The sequence below is a fragment of the Suhomyces tanzawaensis genome (assembly GCF_001661415.1).
Source record: "Suhomyces tanzawaensis NRRL Y-17324 unplaced genomic scaffold CANTAscaffold_8, whole genome shotgun sequence".
NCBI classification, from domain to species: domain Eukaryota; kingdom Fungi; phylum Ascomycota; class Pichiomycetes; order Serinales; family Debaryomycetaceae; genus Suhomyces; species Suhomyces tanzawaensis.
Genome location: NW_017963643.1, coordinates 123,255 through 143,298, shown reverse-complemented (window position 1 = coordinate 143,298; position 20,044 = coordinate 123,255). Strand labels below are relative to the sequence as shown.

The following is a 20,044-nucleotide window of genomic DNA, read 5'->3' as shown; positions in this document are numbered from 1 at the left end:
ATGTAGAAGAATCAGGTGGAGAATTTACCAGACCAGAGTAGTGAGAATAGTCTCGAATAAGACGAGAAATACAAGGATCTCAACGGAGACAAGGCTTTCCCTAAATACTACTTTATGCTTTGATTATTAAGTGTCTTTTACTTATTATGTACTTCAATAACAGTTTTTGCAATCTTACTATAAGTGAAGTTAGTTCGAGTCTGATGAATGTGTAAATTACTATAGTGGAGAAAAGCCAACTTAGTGTACCAAGGCTTGTTGTAGTTCCTCGGGTAGCCCACCGCTGTGGCAATGACCTATTGTGAAAAGTCTACATCTAGGTGATATTACATATATTGCATCATTACTAGCTCTTCTATCATTTTGGCTACTCTTGGAGCTTGCTCTTCAACCGGTCGATCTCTCCGAGCAAGTCTCTGATGTAGCTAGAGGCTAACTCGACTGTGGTGGCCTTCGATGGAATAGAAACTTCCTCATGGTATGACTTGGGGACGAGTGTCCCTAACTCCTGCACGGCCATGTTCATTCTGTTTCTTCTACCTTGTTCGGCCAACTTGTGGGATGCTTTTTTGGTGACAGGCTTGTTTTTGCCTTGACCAGTGCCATCTTCGGAGGTGCCTTTTTGGGCACGTACTCCTGGAGAGGTATCGAGGCTGGACGAGGAAGATGTTCGGCTCAAGGACGCCTTGTTGTTTCTAATGGACGACGAGCGACTGACCTTGCCGGAGCCCGGTTTTTTATCGAGATCGAAGTCCGCATCAGGATCAAGATCATCGTCATCGGTCTGACTCTGTTCTGCCAATCTTCCCATGGTGAAGCCCATCAACGGAGCCAGTGCCCCGTTATTGGGGGTATTGGCAATGCCCACCTTCTTGGTCAGAGGCGGCAACATTGGCGTCGAGCTGTTGCTATCCATGGTGGAGTCTGGCAATCTTTCAAACGAAGTAGGTTTGTAGTTGGTGGAAGGTCTGGTCCCCTTCAACGACGGAGAGCCATGTCTGCCATTGGTCAAGCCGTTCGAACTTCCGGAGGACGGGTTGGCTTGAAGGATGGGTGTACCATGCGGGGTTCTCCGCTTGTGATATGTAGAAGATGTGGCAGTGGCTGTTTGGTACTGGGAGGGCTCTTCGATGGTGGGGCCAAAGGCGGAAGAAGAGGTTCTTCTTCTGTCGGAGGAGGAGGACGGCTGGGCATTTAATGCAGGAGATGTCAACGGCTCGAACGAGGTCTGGACCGGAGGTTGGCTGAACGACGCCTTGTTGACGTTGACCTGCGTATCTAAGGGGGTGACAGCGGGTGACACCAACGGGGTGAACACCGCGTCAGGACGGACGTGCAGATGGGGTGCAGATGCAGAGGATGACAGACCTGTGTTTGACGCAGGATCGATGGATTTGGTATGCTTGTGGAAGAAGTGCTGGTTGTTGTATGACTTGTCGTTCTGGCTGGGGAGAATTGGCGAAGCAAACCGTTTGGTGTCGGTGCCGGTATCCGCTTGTCTAGCCTTGTTTGCCGCCAACATGCTGGGGGTACGCGCTGGTGGAAGTGCCGACGGCGGGTATGCCGACTGGGGCTGGGAGGGCCCAGCGTCGAAGTCGAGGTCTTCGGGAATTATGAAGTTCATGTTTTCCAAGCCAAACTCGTAGAAATGGGGTGGTGGAGGTGCGCCCAGTGGGGGGTTCGACGCCGAAGGAGTGTGTGACGCTGCACGGTAGGCACTGGGTGTGTTGCCCGCAGGGGTGCCACTGGCGCTTTTAGGGTGCAGTTCGGGACGCGAGTTGGGGGTGTTGTCGTGGGACAGGTCTTGTGGGTGGTGGTGGTGGTGATGATGATGGTGGTGGTGATGGGTGTAGCCAGCAGGGTCGGTGGCGCTCGGGGTGGCAGACGCCGAGCCCGGGGCAGTGGGCTGGCCGTTGGACTCGTCGTAGAGGTTGGTTTCAAGCTGCTGGAGGAACATGTGCTCGGTATCTGTGAAGTTGGTGGGAGTGTCGTGGAGAAGCGACGCTGAGGGAGCGCTGGGAGTCGAGTTTTCGTGCAATTGGTGTTGGTGCTGTTGCTGTTGCTGGTGTTGTTGGTGCTGGAGCTGTTGCTGGTGCAACAGTTGGTCCAAGTCGGAGTAGTACGGCGACTTCCCAGGCGTGGAGCCAGCAGGAGTGTTGGGGGAGAACGTGTTGTTCCACGGTAACGACGATTCCATGGTCAACGGAGGCGATTTGGGTGGTGAAATTTGGAGGCCTGGATGGGTTGGTGGGGAGCAGTCCGGATTTGGGGTGGTCGAGGCAGCAGAGCAGGCACGCTGAAGGTAGCTGGGCGAGGCTGGCTAGCAGAGGGTTGAGGCTGGAGAACGGGATGTGTCTGCGGACGGTGGTCGGGATATGGATGGGCTGGATCAATAGTGGTGGTGGGTTGGACTCCCTTGGTGGCCTGCATGGGGACCGGAGGTGCGGCGATGTTATCGCCACGTGGGGTGGTGGAGGCACGTTGGAGTAGTGGCGGCAGAGCGACAATTCCGGGCCTGTCGTCTGAGACATAACCGTTGGTGTTGATGCAGGAAGACCGTTGGGGTGTCAGATCTACAGATGGCACCCCGGGTGGGTGCGTTCGAAGGTTTGGGCACCCCGTCAACTGTCACCCCACGATACAGGTGTCATTTCTAGTTACATTTAGGCTCCTTGGCACTGGCCGATAGGAAGCTGATAGCGGAAATACGAATATCCCCGGCAGCTCCGCGTATAGCCGGAAACAGCTCCAGGCCGTCAGGGCTGCACATGCACTGACATCAACCGAACCAGGTGGTTTGGCGGAGGCGATGGAGTCAGAAAACACCTTTGCTTCACCACTGTTGAAACCACCCACCCTCGCCGTCCATTAATCCCATCCGCAGACTGGAACCAGGCCCAAATTGTGGTTCCACAGGTGTAAAAACTAGCCATGGAGGTGAAAATTTCGTCTTAACAATAGGCGAATTGGTCTGTCAGCGCGGCCCGCCAGTGGGGCCATTACCGACCTGCCGGTTAGGAACTCTCCCAGTGTTGCCGGGGCTATTGATGGCTGGCAAGAACGGCTTAATACGCCGAGAAGGTAAGTCTTTGGAGAGTAGCGAAATGAGTAGTAAGTGACAAGTTGGCTAAATACTAGCCCTACAGTTCTCTCAAATGAGTAACAAGCGAGAAAGGGATCTGAGAGAGCGTTCCTCCCAGATAGTACGGGTTATTTCAAATCAGCGGGGAGAACAACCAACGAGTAGATCGTATTGAATATTCCAAATTAGCGAGAATGAAGTGAGAACGGCGAACAGGCAGATCGTACTGAATATACCAGTGAATTGTAAGTGAAAAAGGACCCATTGACGAAACATTCTTACTACTCCCCTTGGTTCCTCATACTACTAGCTACGTTGTCCTAATGGTCTATGCATTGTTATATACATTATACCTCAACAGGTATGGTATCAATCAAATCCTTCTTTTCCTTGGACTTGCTCTTGATCACTGTGTTACTGATACTCTTCTCTTTCTTGATCTTCTCACCTCTCACGAGCTTTTCCATTTCGTCACGCGTTAATGTTTCGTACTCCAAGAGCCCTTCGGCCAACCGCTTCAACTCTAAGTCCTTTTGTTTCAAGAGCTTACGGGTCCGGTTTTCACTCTCGATCAAAAAGTCCCGGACCTCGTTGTCGGCCATGTTTCGTATTTCTTGGGACCACGACTCCCAGTTGTCGCTCAATCTCACCGGGCCAATCTTGTGACTCATCCCGTAAGAGGTCACCATGGCTCTAGCAACACTGGTAGCGTTGGCCAAGTCGCTAGAACATCCACTAGTGACGTTCTCTATACCATTGATCATCTCCTCCGCTATCTTGCCTCCCATACAAACATCAAGACGAGCAAAACACTCTTTACGACTCATGTCCACCTTGTCCATTTCTGGCAATTGGAACGTAACACCCAATGCACGACCACGAGGCAAGATGGTGGCTTTGTACAAGGGTGTTGCTCCAGCACTGTACATTGCCATGATGGCATGTCCAGCTTCGTGGTAGGCAGTATTGATGCGCGATTCTTCTGTGATGACCATCTTCTTTTTGGCAGCACCCATCAAAATCTTATCTTTGGCCCACTCAAAGTGGCCCATATCCACAGCTGGTGCTGACAATTGGGAAGCATGAACGGCAGCTTGATTGACTAAGTTCATTAATTCTGCACCACTTAATCCTGGAGTACCTCTAGCCAAAATTGAAGGGTCCACATCTTCGGCGGTTTCAACGTTTTGCATGTGGTGCTTCAAGATATCAACACGGCCTCTTACATCTGGCAATTCCACAATGACTTCTTTGTCGAAACGGCCCGGACGTGTCAAGGCTTTATCTAAGGATTCGGGGAAGTTGGTAGCACCAATAATAATGATACCTTCAGTTTGAGAAAATCCATCGAGTTCAACTAACAATTGGTTAAGGGTCTGCTTAGCATAAGCTTGATCTTTTGGATTTCTCTTTCCTCCAATAGCATCTAACTCATCAATAAAAATAATAGCAGGTGACTTTTCCCTAGCTTGTGTAAATAATTCTCTGATCCTTTTTGCACCCACACCAACGTATAATTCATCAAACTCGGATCCAGACATAAAGAAAAATGGAACACCTGCTTCGCCCGCAGTTGCTCTGGCCAACAAAGTCTTACCGGTACCGGGAGGACCGGTTAACAAAACACCTTTTGGTAATTTACCACCCAACCCTGTGAACTTGGATGGGTCTTTCAAAAAATCGACAATTTCTTCCAACTCGGCACGCGCCTCATCACACCCTTGAACATCATTGAATCTGACGGTAGAATGGGAAACATCAACGGACTTATCACTGACTTCGCTGTTCTTGAAAATGGTACCATTTTCGGCCAAGTAGTTAAAAGCATTCGTTGCTCCGTAGGTGACCAAGGCAACAGGAATCAACCACTTCAACCACTTGGAGAGCATGGTCCATATAGATTCAGATACAATAACGTGAACTGGTTCGTATCTGGAACCAAAGCCATGAGGTAAGCCGCCACTTGCTGGCTGGCCCACTGCAGGAGCGCCCGATAACACAGCAGTGTTGGCAATCTGCTCGGCTCTGCCCTTCTTGCCTAACTTGTTAAGGGCGTCCACATACAAGCTGGTACAGTCTGGGGATTGTGCGATACCAGGGGTCTCGTACCTCTGAACAACGATGTGGGGGTAGTTGTTGGCAAGCAACATCCGGTAAAAGTCGGCTTGCACTGCAGGGTTGTTCAAGTCATTGTTGGCTGCCTGCTCTTGTGTTTGGAGCATGTTGATGGTGGCGTTCGATACCTGTCTGGTATGGGTGGTGATCATTCTTGGAACAGGAGGTAAGCGTGCTCTCGGAAGGATGTGAATGGCTCGCACGGCAGCCGGACCGTGAAATCCAGTCCTGGCTGCTGTCGATGCTAATAGTGACGTCCTTGAACCTAACATCGGTAGGGTAAAGAGAGTTGTGAGTGTAGCTTCGATTGGAGTCATTCAAGGTGAGCCACTTTGGTGCGAAAATTGCGACATTGTTGGAAGATTCTGGAAAACGGCAATTGGGAAACTGGAGCAAGAGTACCCGGAGAAACCTTGTTCCAGAGCCTTTGATAGGGTTAGATGCGCTGCTATGGCCATGGTGTTACTACAACCAGCACTGCTGGCACTACAGGATCAGTGCAATCCAACATTGCTGGCATCTTGTGGGTGTGCGTACAATGTCGCGTGATTGTTGGGCTTGGTGGCAAGTCGCATGTCGCGCGGGCTCTCCAACAAGTAGAGCAATCCACGTGACCACAGATCCCTGATCCCGCGACATAAACATAAACAATCATCATCTCATCCACCAACCCCATGAGTTCCCAAGTGTTGCCAAAGAAACGAGCCCTACAGCCCGATGGCGCGAGGTCGTCGTCTGGTGCTGATCGCCGTATGGTCTCTAACCGCGTCCTTTCGAAGCGAGCACCCCAAAATCCCGGCGGCAATCGCGTGCTATCAAACCGAGTGATCTCCAATAACAGACATGTCAGTCGAGGTCTAGTGGATAATAGCGACCTCAACGACTCGTTCTCCGAAGAAAATGCAATCCATTTCAACGAAAACAAGCACACAATCTTGTCCAACTTCGAGGAGTGGATCAAGCTTTCCACAGACAACAAGATCACTTCCAAGAACTCGTGGCAGTTTGCGTTGATCGATTACTTTCACGATATGAACGTGATAAAAGACGGGGAAAACATCAACTTCCAGAGAGCTTCAGCCACGCTCGATGGCTGTGTCAAGATCTATCTGAGCAGAGTCGAGTCCGCAGCCACCGAAACCGGTAAGTTACTTAGTGGGCTCGCTAAAAAGCACGATTCGGAGGTCCTGGTACCTCAAGAAGATGGCAACGAAGAAGAGAATAGTGACAATGAAGATGCCGAGGACGAAGGAAAGAGAAAGAGGAAGTACAACCGTGTGGTCGAGTCCACGTTGGTAGAGTTTGAGGCCATTCAGATCAAAAAATTAGATCAGGAATTATCGATCGATCCATTGTTCAAGAAGGCACTTGCCGAGTTTGATGAAGGTGGTGCGAAAAGTTTATTATTGAACACACTCAACATCGATGCATCTGGAAGGGTCATTTTTGATGCCACATCAAATCCTATGAAAGATTCCTCCAAAGCATCAGAATCGGATGATGAAGCAGATGAGGAAGAAGAAGGAAGTAGCCAAGATAAAGAGATTGATATTTCAGCTCTTGAAAAGTTCGTATTCAAAGACAATGACTTTGAGTCCCTCACTATCTGTCCCTCCTTGAATGAGTTTAATGCTGCCATAGAAAATGTGTCAAAAGCCAAGAGTATCCTAAACAATTTCAACACCAAAATTTTGGCTCAGGAAGAGCAGGATAATAGAGAAGCTCCTGATATAGCCAACGATTATGGGTTTGGGGATTTTGATGCAGGTACCGATAATGAAGAGCAAGGTGATGATCCAGCTGGAGATTTTGGTAATGACTATAATGATTTTAACGATAATGATAACAATGATGAAAATGATTTGAACGATCCGATCAATAATTTCAACCAAAGTACTGTTCAAAAGTTATTCAACAGTACAGATCAATATATTCAAACTACTACGAAAACAGAAGTTTTGGACCGTGATCTCATGGCATACTTTGATGAAAAGCTTAATGCAAATTGGAGGGGTCCCGAACATTGGAAAGTATCTGCATTAAAGAAGTCCAAGAACTTAGAAGTGCAAGATGGCGCTCAGGATGCAACTAAAGCAGTAGCTCAACCATCATCCGAAACTAAAAAGAAAAAGAAGGAACAGGTTATTATAGACTTCTTTGATGATGAAGATAATGAGGACCTTTTATTTGAACCCCCAAAAATAGCAAGCTCGATTCTTTTGAAACGAAATGATGGCAGCAAACAGGATAATACGTTACCTGATGACATCAAGTACAACTCTTCAAGATTGACAAACTTATTCACAAAGCCTCAAGTCCACATATTGTATTTCCCAAACAAGGAATCCAAACAATCCAACACAGCGGCTCTTACTGATGAGAATTTCTTCGCAGAACAGTATCAAAAGCATGAGGAAGAGGAGCAAGAGAGATTAGCTGCATCCTTCCATCAAGCAGAATATGAAGATTTCAATAATGATTTCGGTGGGGACGACGATTTCCAGGGAATTGATTTCAATGATGCATTACAAGGAACTGATTCAAATCCAATTGATGATGACAAGAATGTGATTTTAAATGGTGGCTCTCAGGTTTTGGGTAGAAAGCGTCCGGACAACATTAATTTCTCGAGGGTTGCTAAGAGGGTTGACGTGAAGTTATTGAAAGATAATTTATGGAAAACTATAAAGAAGGAGGAGGAGGAGGTTGCTCTTGAAAAAGAAGATACGCCAAAACCAGAGGAATCTATGAAGGAAGTTGTAAGTACGAAGACATTTGGTAACGTTGTGACTTCTATCGCTGGTTTATATGGTAACGAGCAAAGGAAGGACTTATCTACAAGTTTTTGTTTTATTTGCTTGCTTCATTTAGCAAATGAACATGGGTTACTGATCACAAGTAACGAGCAGCACAATGATCTTCAAATTGCTGGGTTCTGAGGATGTAATCTCGATTGCAGCTTGGATTTTTCCTACTTTGAGCATCTTCCACATATCTTAGCCTGTACGATTAGAAATGACGAAATACTACATAGAGACCAATATATCGCATCTATTAATTATGTACACTACTTTCTTCCTCTTCCTCTTCCACCTTCTCTACCCCCTCTTCCACCTCTTCCACCTCTTCCACCTCTTCCACCTCTCAGGCTGCCATTGATTCTATCAATATCAGCCTGGGCAATGACGATACCGTTTCTGGTTGCTCTACCAACACCGTTGATTTTCAAACCCCTGTCTCTGATTCTCTTTTCTACCTTCTTTCCTGTACCAATTCTGTCACTGGCCAAGGTAGAACCCTTTCCGATGTTCAAGTCTCTTAATTCACCCTTCTTGACCTTGGATAACACTATGCCTGCATTCTTAGCCTCTTCCTCGAACTGAGCGATTTTTTGTTGCCTGGACTTAATCATGCCCTTTCTAGCATGCATAGGCATCGATTCCAACTTCTTGGGTAATCCACCAGTGGAGGAGTTGAGGGCAGCAATCGACCGGATACGAGAGTCCAACGCTCTTCTTCTCGCCTTACCAGTGGGGTCCTCGTAGTCTATAGTCTGCAAGGTGACGTCTGCTCCGGAGTATTCGAGTTGGCTGGCCAATATGTGAGATTCTTTGAGCAATCTTTGTAACTTGACATCATTTTCCAAGTTGTCATCATCTTCCTTAGCAGCCTGGGCCTGTTGCTTCTTTGTTATCTTTGATAACACACGCTCCTTTTCTTCGATTTCTGCCAAGGTGGGTGCTCTTCCAAGTCTTGCTAATTTGCGTTCCTTCTTGGTGGTGATAGGAGGGGGACTTCCCGATCCCAGGTTGAGTCTCACGACCTTGGGCTTGACCACAGGCTCTGGTGCCTCATCAAAGCCCTCGAAGTCGGACTCAACGTCCTCTGAGTCCGAGTGTGCATCTGATTCACTCGAGTCTAGCTCTATGTCATCGCTATCATTGGACCCACTTTCTTCACTTTCTTCGCTTTCAGGCACGTTCTTGGACTTGTCATCGTATCCCAAGGATTCCAAGGAGCCGAACTGGGCCTCGAAGTTTCGTCTTTGGGCCTCTAAAGCCTTCAAGTACTCATCGTCAGCCATTATGGTGTGGTGCATCTCATCTCGAATGTTTTTGATTAGTGTCGCGAGTCTCGCGATGCTCAGTGTGGGGCAGCCACAAGTCGTCAGAAGCTGCTTGTAGGTCGTTAAAATGGCAACAGCTATGACAACAGCAGCTACAGCAACGTTTTACAGGGCGTGGTTGTGGTGGTGCATTTGTAGGTAGGTTTGAAGAAGCCCCACGACCACCACACAAGTATCGAACCTTCAACACAGTGAATATATACCAACGAATGTCTTGAAACCAGGAAGAAAACTCTAATTTGAATACAAAACGGACACAATCACCTTTTGATTGAAGAGTGGTCCCTTTAATGGTAAGCACTTGCTACCGAATTCAAGGGTAATTCAACCGGTAAAGGCTAACAGTAGCTAATTAAATAAATTAATTCCAAAGCTTGACTCAGTATTTGATCGAAGCCACATTACCATCGAGTCATTAGCGATTCCTCTGCAGTTTCTACTCTTGTATCTTTCCCATAATTGTGCTGGCATGACATGACACAGCCGTCTGCCAGTGCTGTGATCCCATACTTCGCACTCCGCTATCTGACTCATTAATCGCGAAACAACCGCAACTACGGACACCACACACCAACTACAATGACAAAGTTTCGGGGCTGTATCGACATACACTCCGGCCAGGTAAAGCAAATTGTGGGGGGAACTTTGACGGGAGACGACTTGACCCACGACGCCTCGACCAAGGAGAACTTCGTCAGCACCAAGCCGTCTTCGTTCTACGCTCAACTCTACAAAGATAACCAGGTCAATGGGTGCCATGTGATTAAACTTGGAACCAATCCTGTCAATGACGAGGCAGCTAAACTTGCCTGTTTGACATGGCCAGGCCACCTCCAAGTGGGAGGCGGCATCACCGATGAAAATGCCCTTGAGTGGTTGGATCACCACAAGGCGTCTCACGTCATTCTTACCAGTTGGTTGTTCAGCGACAACAAGGGCCAAAAGGAGCTCGACTGGCAGAAATTGAAATCAGTGTCCCAATTGGTGGGCAAGCACAGGCTTATCGTGGACTTGAGCTGCAGAACCGTCGTTAGTGATGGTACGACTGACTGGGTTGTGGCCATGAACAAATGGCAAACTTTGACCCAAAATAAGTTGTCGAAGGAATTCTTGCTTCAGGTAAGCGAGTACTGTGACGAGTTCTTGATCCATGCTGCCGACGTCGAAGGGTTGTGTAACGGTATTGATGAGCACTTGGTGCAAAAACTCGGAGATTGGTGTCCTTCTGGTTTTGAAGGAAAAATCGTGTACGCTGGAGGCGCCAGACTGGTAGGGGATTTGGACAAGGTGCAGCAGCTTAGCAACGGAAAAGTCGATTTGACTTACGGTAGCAGCTTGGACATCTTTGGAGGAGACTTGGTGAAGTTCGATGAAGTGGTTGCGTGGAACAAAAGGAGCTAATTTTTAGAAGATAAAAGCTAAACATCCAAATTATAGAGAATAGATAGTGTTAGCCACAGGAGGGTTTAGAGATGGCGAATGAAAATTCACTTCACACACGAAGAGAACCTCAAGACTTATAATAGTATGAGGCCTCCAAATAAGAGCCGTAGATGAGTAGATGGTGGGTACTAGTCGGTTTTTTACGTGGCTGTATACTCTTTGGCGCTTGATTTTGCTGTTTTGATTCGTTTATGTTACAGGACATTACATACTATTGAAGGATACCGAAACCTCTAGATCAATCGACTCATTCGTCCATAGCAATCCCTCTCTAATTATACAAAACCCATGCTATTTTTTTGGGCATGTTGCTAGCTCCACTAGCTTATGGAACTTAATTCCAATTAGATCCTCCACCGAATCCACCTTCATCGCCATAAGGAGTACCATCCCCATTTGGAGAATCGCCACCATAATCCGTTCTACCATAGGTGGTGAAACCACCAGCATTGGCATTGCTTCCTTCGACGCTGTGCTTGTTCAATTCCACGGAAATACCTGCCAACTTTAATTGTAAAGTTTCAATACCTCTGATGACAACCTCGTTTGGTGGTAAATTTCCCACACTTTCAAGGTCAAAGTAGTAATTCGATGGCTTTGCCTTGTAATCAAAACGGGCATCTGGATCTGGCATTTCTTCCCATTCGCAGTTTGCCGACTTGGGCCATTCTTCGTTGGCGTCTATTTCGTACCAGTAATCGGTGTGCTTCAACTTGTTCCATGGATCGTACTCGAAACCGACGGCTGCACATGGTGACCATTTGGCGTGTTCCTTTGCAATACCCTTCTTGGCAATACATGTAATTCTGAGTTCTTGATGCTTTCTGAGCTTACAGATCAATGGACCCCTGCGGTTGGCATCTCTTATTACTGGATCCCCGAGCCTGGAACCGTTGTGAAATTTGGCTAAATCTGACGAGTAGACGTTCATGGTGGAGTCGGTATCGCATTTGGCGGTTAACTCAAGCTTGACGGAACACTTTGGGCAGTAGTTATCACAGGTACAGTCTCTGGAGTATGACAAGCTCTCGATGCCTTCACTTATCAATGGGATGAGTCCCAATCTGTGTGACAAGAATTCGTCTGCTAAAACGGATGTATTGACTTCGATTTCCACCAAGTCGATAGCCAAAGTGGGCACCTCGGCAAGCATGGTTCTTCTGATGGAGTTTGCCACCGACAAATCCACATCTTTCAAGATGAAATTCACGTGGTCTCTGTCAGTCTCTCTGATAGTGACGGCTGGTCCGTCGCCCTTATCTATTTCCATGGTGTTGATGATGAATGTTGTGGTGAGTTAAATTTTCAACGATATGTAATCGGGTAACCTGTAAGATTTCTGCGACCAACGTGTAAAAGAATGGTGGCGAAACAACTATACGATACAGATTGTGCTTTGGAACGATGGATCAGTAGGTAATATTGAGTTCTTGTCGTTGGCATACCCTGGTTATCTGCATTGCTGCTTGACACCCTTTAAATTAGAAAAGTTGGTCCCATCATCATGGCACCTACCTAACATGCAAAAACTCAATGTGCAATTCGGGGCATCATTCGAACAAGGCCAACTCCACATATCCCCGATATACATCCATACTTCAACTACACAACTATGGACTTCAAGATACCAGACTTGCGGTTTGAGCAGACCTTCATCAAGCAATTGAACTCGTACGCAGGCAGAGACACGCAAGACGTTGCCACCCTCAGCGAAGAAGAACTCAAACTCGTGAATAGTGATCTCGATAAGAAGGAGATAGAAGCCAGAGATTCGCTCACGCCACTCGAGCCTATTACCCCCTCGATAGTGATATATGCTATTATCAAGGACCAGATACTCATGCCGTTGCTCCAGGGCTTTTTGTGGAGTGGATTTTTGTTATCGGTCAGTCCGATTCTTGCAGGGGTGGTTGCCCATGGTCAACGAACAGGCACTTGGGTGGCCAATCTCGTGGGATTGAATAGATTGAATCGCAGAGTGCGGTAGGGTGGACGACTTTAGGCATTCCTGGGAGGGCGGAGCTTTCCACCTTTAGTTAGTGCTACAGCAGAGTTTCTCTCCAAATCAGCCAGCTTTCTAATTCAAATCAGACACAGAGCTGCTCAAATCAAACCAGATACGAGGCCAGGAAGACCAACCTGCAGCAAACCAGAGAGATCCTGCCTAAGTCTGGATTAATAAATCAACTAAGAAATAGGTATAACCTGATGGGATACGGAAGAAACGAACTAATATAATGTACATATGCGCTAGGACGACAGTATAAGTAGCGGTGAAATCACCACTCCCTACAGTAATACCAGGCGTATCCTCAACCACCCGAGACTAGGTTACACCTTGTAGTCCTTAAGCCACACCTTGGGAGTACTGGTAGGGAGAAACCAAGGTCGGCGATTCGGCAAATGCTTCATCGCTGCATACCATCTACTGTAGATGGAAGTGACATGTGATGTCTTCCATTGGGCATGCTCTACTCAAATAAACATCCATGCTACTGGGTTTAAGCAGAGTCCAGCTTCTGCTGGGGCTTGAGCACTGCGACCTGCACGCTGCCCGTATTGTCCTCACCGTCTCCAGAGAGCCATGCGTGTCACCAACAGAACAATACCACTGCAAAACGCTGGCCATTGCCGGGAACCGGTCCACGGTCTCTGTGTCCGCCCCACCAACATCCTCGTCAGCTATGGCTGCTATCCAATGGTGCTATACCCTTGTGGTGGTCCCCCTGGCCATAAATACCCTGCGCAAGCCCCATTCACTCGTCAGCCCAGACAGCCCCACTAGCAGCGTGTCGCCTAACCGCGCGTGCATCGCGCGGTGCCAGCCCCGTAATCCCCGTACTGCTCGCTAGTCGCTCGCGCACCGCCTCCCTGGCTGGTACTAGGTCTCGCTGGTGTCCCACATCCTTCGCAGGTTGACGTGACACCCTCACAAATTCCTAACCTGGAATTCACTAGGGCAATCATAAATTTCAAAACAGACCTTACCTCCACCCATTCCATTCCACCAGCCTACGCTACCATGTTCAATAGACGTAGAAGTAGGCTTGAGCCGGCATACACTGGAGTCAACCACACTGCGCCGGCTTCCAGCCAGCCCAGCAGCAACGCCTTGGCCGCTGCATTGACCATTGGCGAGGCCATGAAGCTGGGGGCCCATCAGCCCACCAAGACGGTCCAGCGCTCCAATTCCATGCAATATATCATCAAACCGGCAGCAAACCAGCCTACCCGCTCAACCAGCTTGTTGAAGCGGTCTCCCTCGTTGTCGTCAGCCGCTCCAGCAGGCCAGAAGCAACAGTTTAGAGGGTTCTCTAGCTCGTCCATCACTTCTTCCACGTCACGCTCCTCGGTAGCATCGCCTCCGCCCGCCAGAGCGAGAACTCCCCAGAAGACCCACCAGAAAATTGTGTACGACATTGACGACAGCATCGACGACTCGTACTTGGATGATATTACCGAGGAGGCCAACCAGCGTTACTTCAACAACCACGACAACATGAAGGACTTGAGATTATCGCACCAACCTCTGTCTCCTCCAGCCCCTAAAAGCGCCCCAAAGAAAATGGTCAAGAAGTACATCCCCACCCCCAACGGGATCAAGATTATTGAGGTCCCTGAAGAAAACTTGAACAAGGAGATCTCAAGAAACAACTCGATTAGATCGGGCTCAAATATCCCAAGGACTGGCTCCTTGAGGGCACCACCCAAGAAGACCATTCGTACCAGCTCATTGAACTCATTATCAGGAAAGAAACCTTCTTCAAGGTTGTCTAGTTTGGTCAACTCTCCCAACATGACTTCCATGACTGAAAACGTAGAGTTGGAAGATTCTTTGGGCCAAATTGATAGTTCTCGTGAGCACGAATTGAAATTACAAGCTTTAGAGAAGCAAATCCAACATGAGAAGGATTTGGCTAGAGATTTAGAAATCAAAAAGCTCGAGTTTGAAAAATTGAAGTTGGCTAGATTGGAAAACGAGAAGAAGATGCTTCTTTTAGAGGAAGAAGCGGAACGTGCCTCAAATCCAAATGACGCACTTGAAAATGGTCTGGTTAAGGTCACCTCCGACAAGACTGGTGGTGAGGCTGTTACTTCTACTATTACAAGGGAAACATTTGAAACTCCTTCTGATAATTCGGAATCCAAGGATCAGATTTCGAAGCCATTACTTGCTTCTGTTGACGATCACGAATTATCAGACGATGAAGGCGTGGCGGGTGTTTCCATAGATGGATCGCATGTTGTTGTTGACGAGCTTGAGAAGAAAAAAATTGAGACTACTGGGGTTCCAGAAACTCCTTCGGATCATCTTCAAAAAGGTTCAACTCCAGAGTATGGTGATTCTTCTGAATATGATACTGATAGAGAAGCTAAAGACTTGGCCACTGGATCTACCAGTGAGATTGGTATAATTAACCGATATGGAGACTTTAACACTAATGAACTCTCAAACCGTGACAGTATTATCGAGCATCCCCTGGCAATTTCAACTGATGATGAAGATGATACTGAGTCTAACAGGTTGGCAAAGCAATTAAGACCAACTTTTGATGTGGTTCCAGAAATTATTGAAGATGCACAAGAAGATGCCCTTGTCTCACAATTAGATGCACTTCAGGTCCCCCCACCCATCAATGGCGGCAGTTCAGGCTCATCGCTCCACTCAGTTAGCACTTTTGAATCTAAGTCATCTTTAAAGAAACCTATAAAGTCTGCCATGAAGAATTCAAACTCATTCTCCAACATTTCGACTACATCATCGAAGGCCAACGCAAATGCGGCTCGTGATGCTTATCTCTCGTTGACGACTGCCGAGAATACTAAATTAAACTCTAAATTGTCCTCATCTCAATTGAATGATTTGAAACAGAATCACACTTTCATTCCCCTTTCTGATTCAAGTGCAAATGGGAATAACAGAATGTCCCAGACATTGAGAAAGCAACCTTCGCAAAAGTCACAAGGTGGTTTAGCTGGAAGATCATTGAGACCACAATCCATGAGTGCTGATCCAAGAATTACACAGCAGCAGAATAATAATGGAGGAATGAGTGGAAGATCTTTGAGAAATTCTATGTATACCCCTCATGTTGCACCAATGGCACCTCATCCCGCATTACAGGAAAATTACCAATCTCCCTCAAAACTCAAAGCAGCTGAATTGTATGCAAAGGCAAATGCAAGACCAAAATCAGTATTCAAGCCAATTAAGAGAACGTCGTCTTTCAGCAAAGAGGCGGAGCACCAACCACAACAGCCTCAAAGACAAAGAACGACAATGAGGGACTCGCAGCCAACTGTCAACCCACAACAGCATAGAATTCAATCACAACAACCATCTAAGACTCCACAACCAGCACCACCGGCTCCTGCAAATAATGGATTTCAAAAAGATAATTTCAGATCAAGATTTTATGATTCTGATGAAGGTGAAACGCACGATTCTCGTAGAAATGGTGGTTTCTCTTCTAGATTTAATGACTCTGATGATGAGGGAACTCAGGTTTCAGGCAGTGTTTCGTCTCCTGTATCGCATCATGCGGACGGTAGTGCGACCTTAAGAGAGAGTACTAAGCCATCCAAGTCTGCTGGAAAAGAAAAGAAGAAGTTCGGTAAGTTGAGAAAGTTATTTGGTCGGTCTAATTAGTCTATTCATTTTCGAAAGTTCTGGACTGGGAATCAGATTTACTTCCAGATTGGCTTCAGGCATTAATAATTTGATTGAAATCAATAGTGATATTTGACTTTCAATCCATCAGGAATCTGGGAAGTGTCCAAGTCCTTCCTAACCATACAATCTACAGGTTCTCGTTGATCAAACTATCGTTTCATTAAGGCACATCGGTAAAAGCTTGTATTTAAGAATGTATTTTATTTACTTTATGCTTGTAGTTTCTGGAAATGAAAAATATGCTTCTTTACAGAACTTGATGGCTGTTAAGTTGCAGCACATGACTATGTTCAAGTACTTTGACTAGAGTCAATATCTACTTATAAACTCATGAATTGTCGAACTCGATTAAGTTCTTGATTTCCCCCTTCTCATCTTTCCTTTCACTATCTGGGACATTCCCATTTTCCTGGTGCAATCTTTTCAAATCTCTATTAGCACCTGATCCAGGATGAACTGGGTCAGTCAATACCTGAGCTTCTGCACCAAGTAACAAGTCCTTATCAGCTTCATTGATAGAAATTACACCAAAATCATCGTCCCTTTCTTCCTCTTCTTCATGGACCTTGGATTTAGAAGATTTCATAGAGGAATTGTCCTCATTGTTGTGCAACACATTGTTGGCTGCAACATCCACACGGTCTCTCACAACTCTTGCCACTTTTCTACCATCAGCCAATAATCCATCAAACATACTTCTAAGGTTCCTGATTGAGTCAAATTTAGAGTCCAATGGTTTATCAAGATGAATGGATTTTCTAAAAGTTTTACTAAAGAACAATTCATAAGTTTCATCGGCTAACACAACCATTCTGAAGGTAGGAAGATTCACGAAGACTGGTGTATTTGGATTCAATGCAGCATTGTGTGAGATTTTGTTGTCCATAACTAAATCCTGAATCAAAATCTCTTCCTCAACTGGTTGTGCATACTCAAATGCTCTTTGAATAAAGGTACTAGCACCTGATAAGTATCTTTCAATTTGTTGATGTTCAAACTTCAGTCTGTCAATAATAATTTCTCCTTCAAAATCTGGGTTCTTCTTTTGCTCGTTTAGTGCAGTTTGCGAGATTAGTCCATCTGTAATTCTATCAAAAAGAATACCATCCTTCCATGGTGATGTTATACACAATAAGTCCTCTGAAACTTGCAATATGCCCTCTCTATCAATTCTGCCTAATTTCCTCACATCGTACAATTCAAAGAAATTAGAGATTGATGTCATCAAGTCTTTCTCCACCAATTTGTTAAGTCCAATCACCAAATCAGACAATGAGATGAAGCCTGCTCCCTCCACATCCCAATTATCGAATAGTCTTCTCAAGAAATCATCTGTGGTGACACCCGCACCTTGATGGTCTCTATTATCTATCCAATCACAAATATCATTCATGAATCTTTTAAATGCTTTAAAATCCATAAGAGAAGACCCACTTCCTAATGTAACATTGTAAGACTCCACAAATGCGTAAAATCGATCATAAATAATGCTTAATGTAGCTTGGTCTATATTGGCCAATTTAGGTAAGTTTCTTATCTCTGTTCTCTTCACGAACGAAGAAATGTTTTGGAAGATTGAATCTCTATATTTCAATCTGTGTTTGTTAATCATTTCATCATTAATGATAGAAAATTCTTTGAAGGCAGTCACCAAGAGTTCTTGGAACTTTGTGATATTTCTGAACTTGGGATTTGGAGAATTAGGATGTGCTGATTGGTCAAGAGTATTAAAGTATTCCTTTATAATTGAAATAAAGGTTCCATCATCGTTGGTTTTCAACAATTCCTCTCCATTTACCTTTAAGATTGCCAACCCAACCTGAAATAACGTCTTGGCACCTTGTAAGAAAAAGATATCAATGATCCTAAATGCAAAAACCAATGGCATTGAGGTCAAGTATAATGATAAAAACCAAGGTAAAGAAACAACTGACAACTGAATATCATTTTTCTCGACATGCTCCCATATCATTGGTAAAGTTGATTGGACCAACGATTCAAAAACTCTCTGATCCAAGAGGGTTCCGTACATAGTTTTTGAGTAATACCCGGGAACAATCTTATCGCACAATAAGTTAAGGGTCCAAAATGCTTGTTCTTCGGACATGTAAATCAACAAAGCTGCAACCACAATGTTCATGGCTTGACAGTAGCCAATTTCCGGGTTCTTCCACGAAAAAGCGGTGAGCACTCTCCTAAGCCTTTCGATACCAATTGGAGATTGATATCCCGAATATTCCGGTAATGACCTATTCAAATCCTTCTCGATCTCTTCAATAGCAATCGATTTCTTATGCATATTTTGTGATAACAACTTCTCGTATTCAGTTTGATCAGCTAATCTTAAATACATAGATCCACAGCATAGTTCCCAAATTTCTCCTCTCAATCTATTTGGGAGACCAACCCTGACAAGCTTGTAGAACATAGGGGTTTTGATCAATGATAAGTTCCTACCATCCACACGAAACAAATCAAACCACAATTTCATTTTTGATTTGTCTTTCGAATCTTTGGCATTTCCTGGAAATTTGAATTCCAAGCCAAGTCCACCATTCGGAGGGCTGTCGATTTTTTCATTGCTAATTTGATTCTTGGCCAACAAATACTCCGAATAGCAAGTCTTGAGGAAAATTTGGAACTTATTGATGTTACTCAAATTCTTCTTCAAAATGACTTTCAAGGTTTGAGCAAATTTCTCACTGTCTGACCTTAAACCTATCAAGTAAAGCGTGACGCTTATCTGACTATGAGTGGTAATTGTTAATGCAAAGCCATAGTCCCGAGAGGGTAATCGTTCCACCTTCTTGACACTCAGTAAATGAATAGTGAAACAGCAATTCCTATGATCAAACAGGTCTCTGAATACTAAGAAGTGTTGGGTTGCATACACTCTACCTTGTGGAAATGGAATGTTCTTATATGCATCTTTATTATGACTGGATTTGACACCAACTTCAGCGGCTGATTCTGACAATATAGTCTCACCGTCTGGCAAATTATACTCTTTGCAGAAGAGCTCATCCTTGGTCAATTTCACTTCCTCCTTCTTATCTAGAACTTGAGTAATAGTAGCCACTGCTTTGTCCCTAAGAGACTCAAAGAAGGACATCGTAAACAGGCGTGCTGGGAGATTCCAGGGTCGAGATTGCTCAATTGACTAATAGGAGAGTAATAAATGGACTAGCAGGTAGTAAAGAGACTAAGAAACAGATGAATGTTTGTAGAAGTCAGTGGTTTTGTATCCGCCAACTCCTGGGAGATCACGTTCACAGTCTCACGTGATCTCAACTATTCCCGTCCAGGGTACCTTTAACAATCTTACTAGGCAGACAAATGACCGATACGTACATCATGAGCCCAGTGACCTAATATTCGGGAGTATCCTGATACTTTAGTCACTGGAGTGTGAACTTGGTTGATCTTGATTATTACAGTATAGAATAAGTTGGGCCGAGCAGGCCGAGAAAAATGCTATCTTACGCCTACATTGAATTGTACTTTGCTTAGAAGGAGACCTGCCACTACAATGCCTTCAGGGTGAATAGGCATCAATTATGAGTAAATTTGAGCACACTAGCATATTTAGATAACTAGAGGAGGG

The 20,044-nt window shown here is 45.6% G+C and overlaps 9 protein-coding genes across 9 annotated transcripts; 4 read left to right on the top strand and 5 right to left on the bottom strand.

Annotated features, from left to right (window-relative positions):
* Positions 1 to 367: 367 nt before the first annotated feature.
* Positions 368 to 2,197, bottom strand: PHO4 (phosphate-sensing transcription factor; the record flags this gene model as incomplete). The annotated part of the gene is made up of 1 exon (XM_020211247.1): positions 368 to 2,197. The coding sequence occupies one exon, from the start codon at positions 2,195 to 2,197 to the stop codon at positions 368 to 370; it is 1,830 nt and encodes a 609-aa protein (XP_020062120.1).
* Positions 2,198 to 3,429: 1,232 nt separating this feature from the next.
* Positions 3,430 to 5,304, bottom strand: YME1 (i-AAA protease; the record flags this gene model as incomplete). Its single annotated transcript, XM_020210653.1, has 1 exon — positions 3,430 to 5,304. The coding sequence occupies one exon, from the start codon at positions 5,302 to 5,304 to the stop codon at positions 3,430 to 3,432; it is 1,875 nt and encodes a 624-aa protein (XP_020062119.1).
* A 373-nt stretch (positions 5,305 to 5,677) lies between these two features.
* On the top strand, positions 5,678 to 8,200 carry BRN1 (condensin subunit). The gene has a single exon (XM_020208439.1). The coding sequence runs from the start codon at positions 5,872 to 5,874 to the stop codon at positions 8,134 to 8,136; it is 2,265 nt and encodes a 754-aa protein (XP_020062118.1). The 5' UTR covers positions 5,678 to 5,871; the 3' UTR covers positions 8,137 to 8,200.
* A 64-nt stretch (positions 8,201 to 8,264) lies between these two features.
* CANTADRAFT_8163 (uncharacterized protein) lies at positions 8,265 to 9,281 on the bottom strand (the record flags this gene model as incomplete). The annotated part of the gene is made up of 1 exon (XM_020211246.1): positions 8,265 to 9,281. The coding sequence occupies one exon, from the start codon at positions 9,279 to 9,281 to the stop codon at positions 8,265 to 8,267; it is 1,017 nt and encodes a 338-aa protein (XP_020062117.1).
* Positions 9,282 to 9,336: 55 nt separating this feature from the next.
* On the top strand, positions 9,337 to 10,724 carry CANTADRAFT_8162 (1-(5-phosphoribosyl)-5- ((5-phosphoribosylamino)methylideneamino)imidazole-4-carboxamide isomerase; the record flags this gene model as incomplete). Its single annotated transcript, XM_020211245.1, has 2 exons — positions 9,337 to 9,345; positions 9,945 to 10,724. The coding sequence occupies 2 exons, from the start codon at positions 9,337 to 9,339 to the stop codon at positions 10,722 to 10,724; spliced, it is 789 nt and encodes a 262-aa protein (XP_020062116.1).
* A 376-nt stretch (positions 10,725 to 11,100) lies between these two features.
* CANTADRAFT_23831 (DNA-directed RNA polymerase II core subunit) lies at positions 11,101 to 12,036 on the bottom strand (the record flags this gene model as incomplete). The annotated part of the gene is made up of 1 exon (XM_020207008.1): positions 11,101 to 12,036. One exon carries the CDS (start codon positions 12,034 to 12,036, stop codon positions 11,101 to 11,103), a length of 936 nt encoding a protein of 311 aa, XP_020062115.1.
* Positions 12,037 to 12,378: 342 nt separating this feature from the next.
* CANTADRAFT_32402 (uncharacterized protein) lies at positions 12,379 to 12,735 on the top strand (the record flags this gene model as incomplete). The annotated part of the gene is made up of 1 exon (XM_020208452.1): positions 12,379 to 12,735. A coding segment is annotated over one exon (357 nt), but the record flags the coding sequence as incomplete, so codon positions are not given.
* Positions 12,736 to 13,788: 1,053 nt separating this feature from the next.
* On the top strand, positions 13,789 to 16,416 carry CANTADRAFT_92142 (uncharacterized protein; the record flags this gene model as incomplete). Its single annotated transcript, XM_020211921.1, has 1 exon — positions 13,789 to 16,416. One exon carries the CDS (start codon positions 13,789 to 13,791, stop codon positions 16,414 to 16,416), a length of 2,628 nt encoding a protein of 875 aa, XP_020062113.1.
* A 352-nt stretch (positions 16,417 to 16,768) lies between these two features.
* On the bottom strand, positions 16,769 to 19,552 carry GYP2 (Gyp2p; the record flags this gene model as incomplete). The annotated part of the gene is made up of 1 exon (XM_020211920.1): positions 16,769 to 19,552. One exon carries the CDS (start codon positions 19,550 to 19,552, stop codon positions 16,769 to 16,771), a length of 2,784 nt encoding a protein of 927 aa, XP_020062112.1.
* Between the last annotated feature and the right edge of the window lie 492 nt (positions 19,553 to 20,044).

Excerpts from the sequence above, each read along its gene's own strand:
- BRN1 (XM_020208439.1), top strand. The coding sequence starts at position 5,872 with ATGAGTTCCCAAGTGTTGCCAAAGAAACGAGCCCTACAGCCCGATGGC.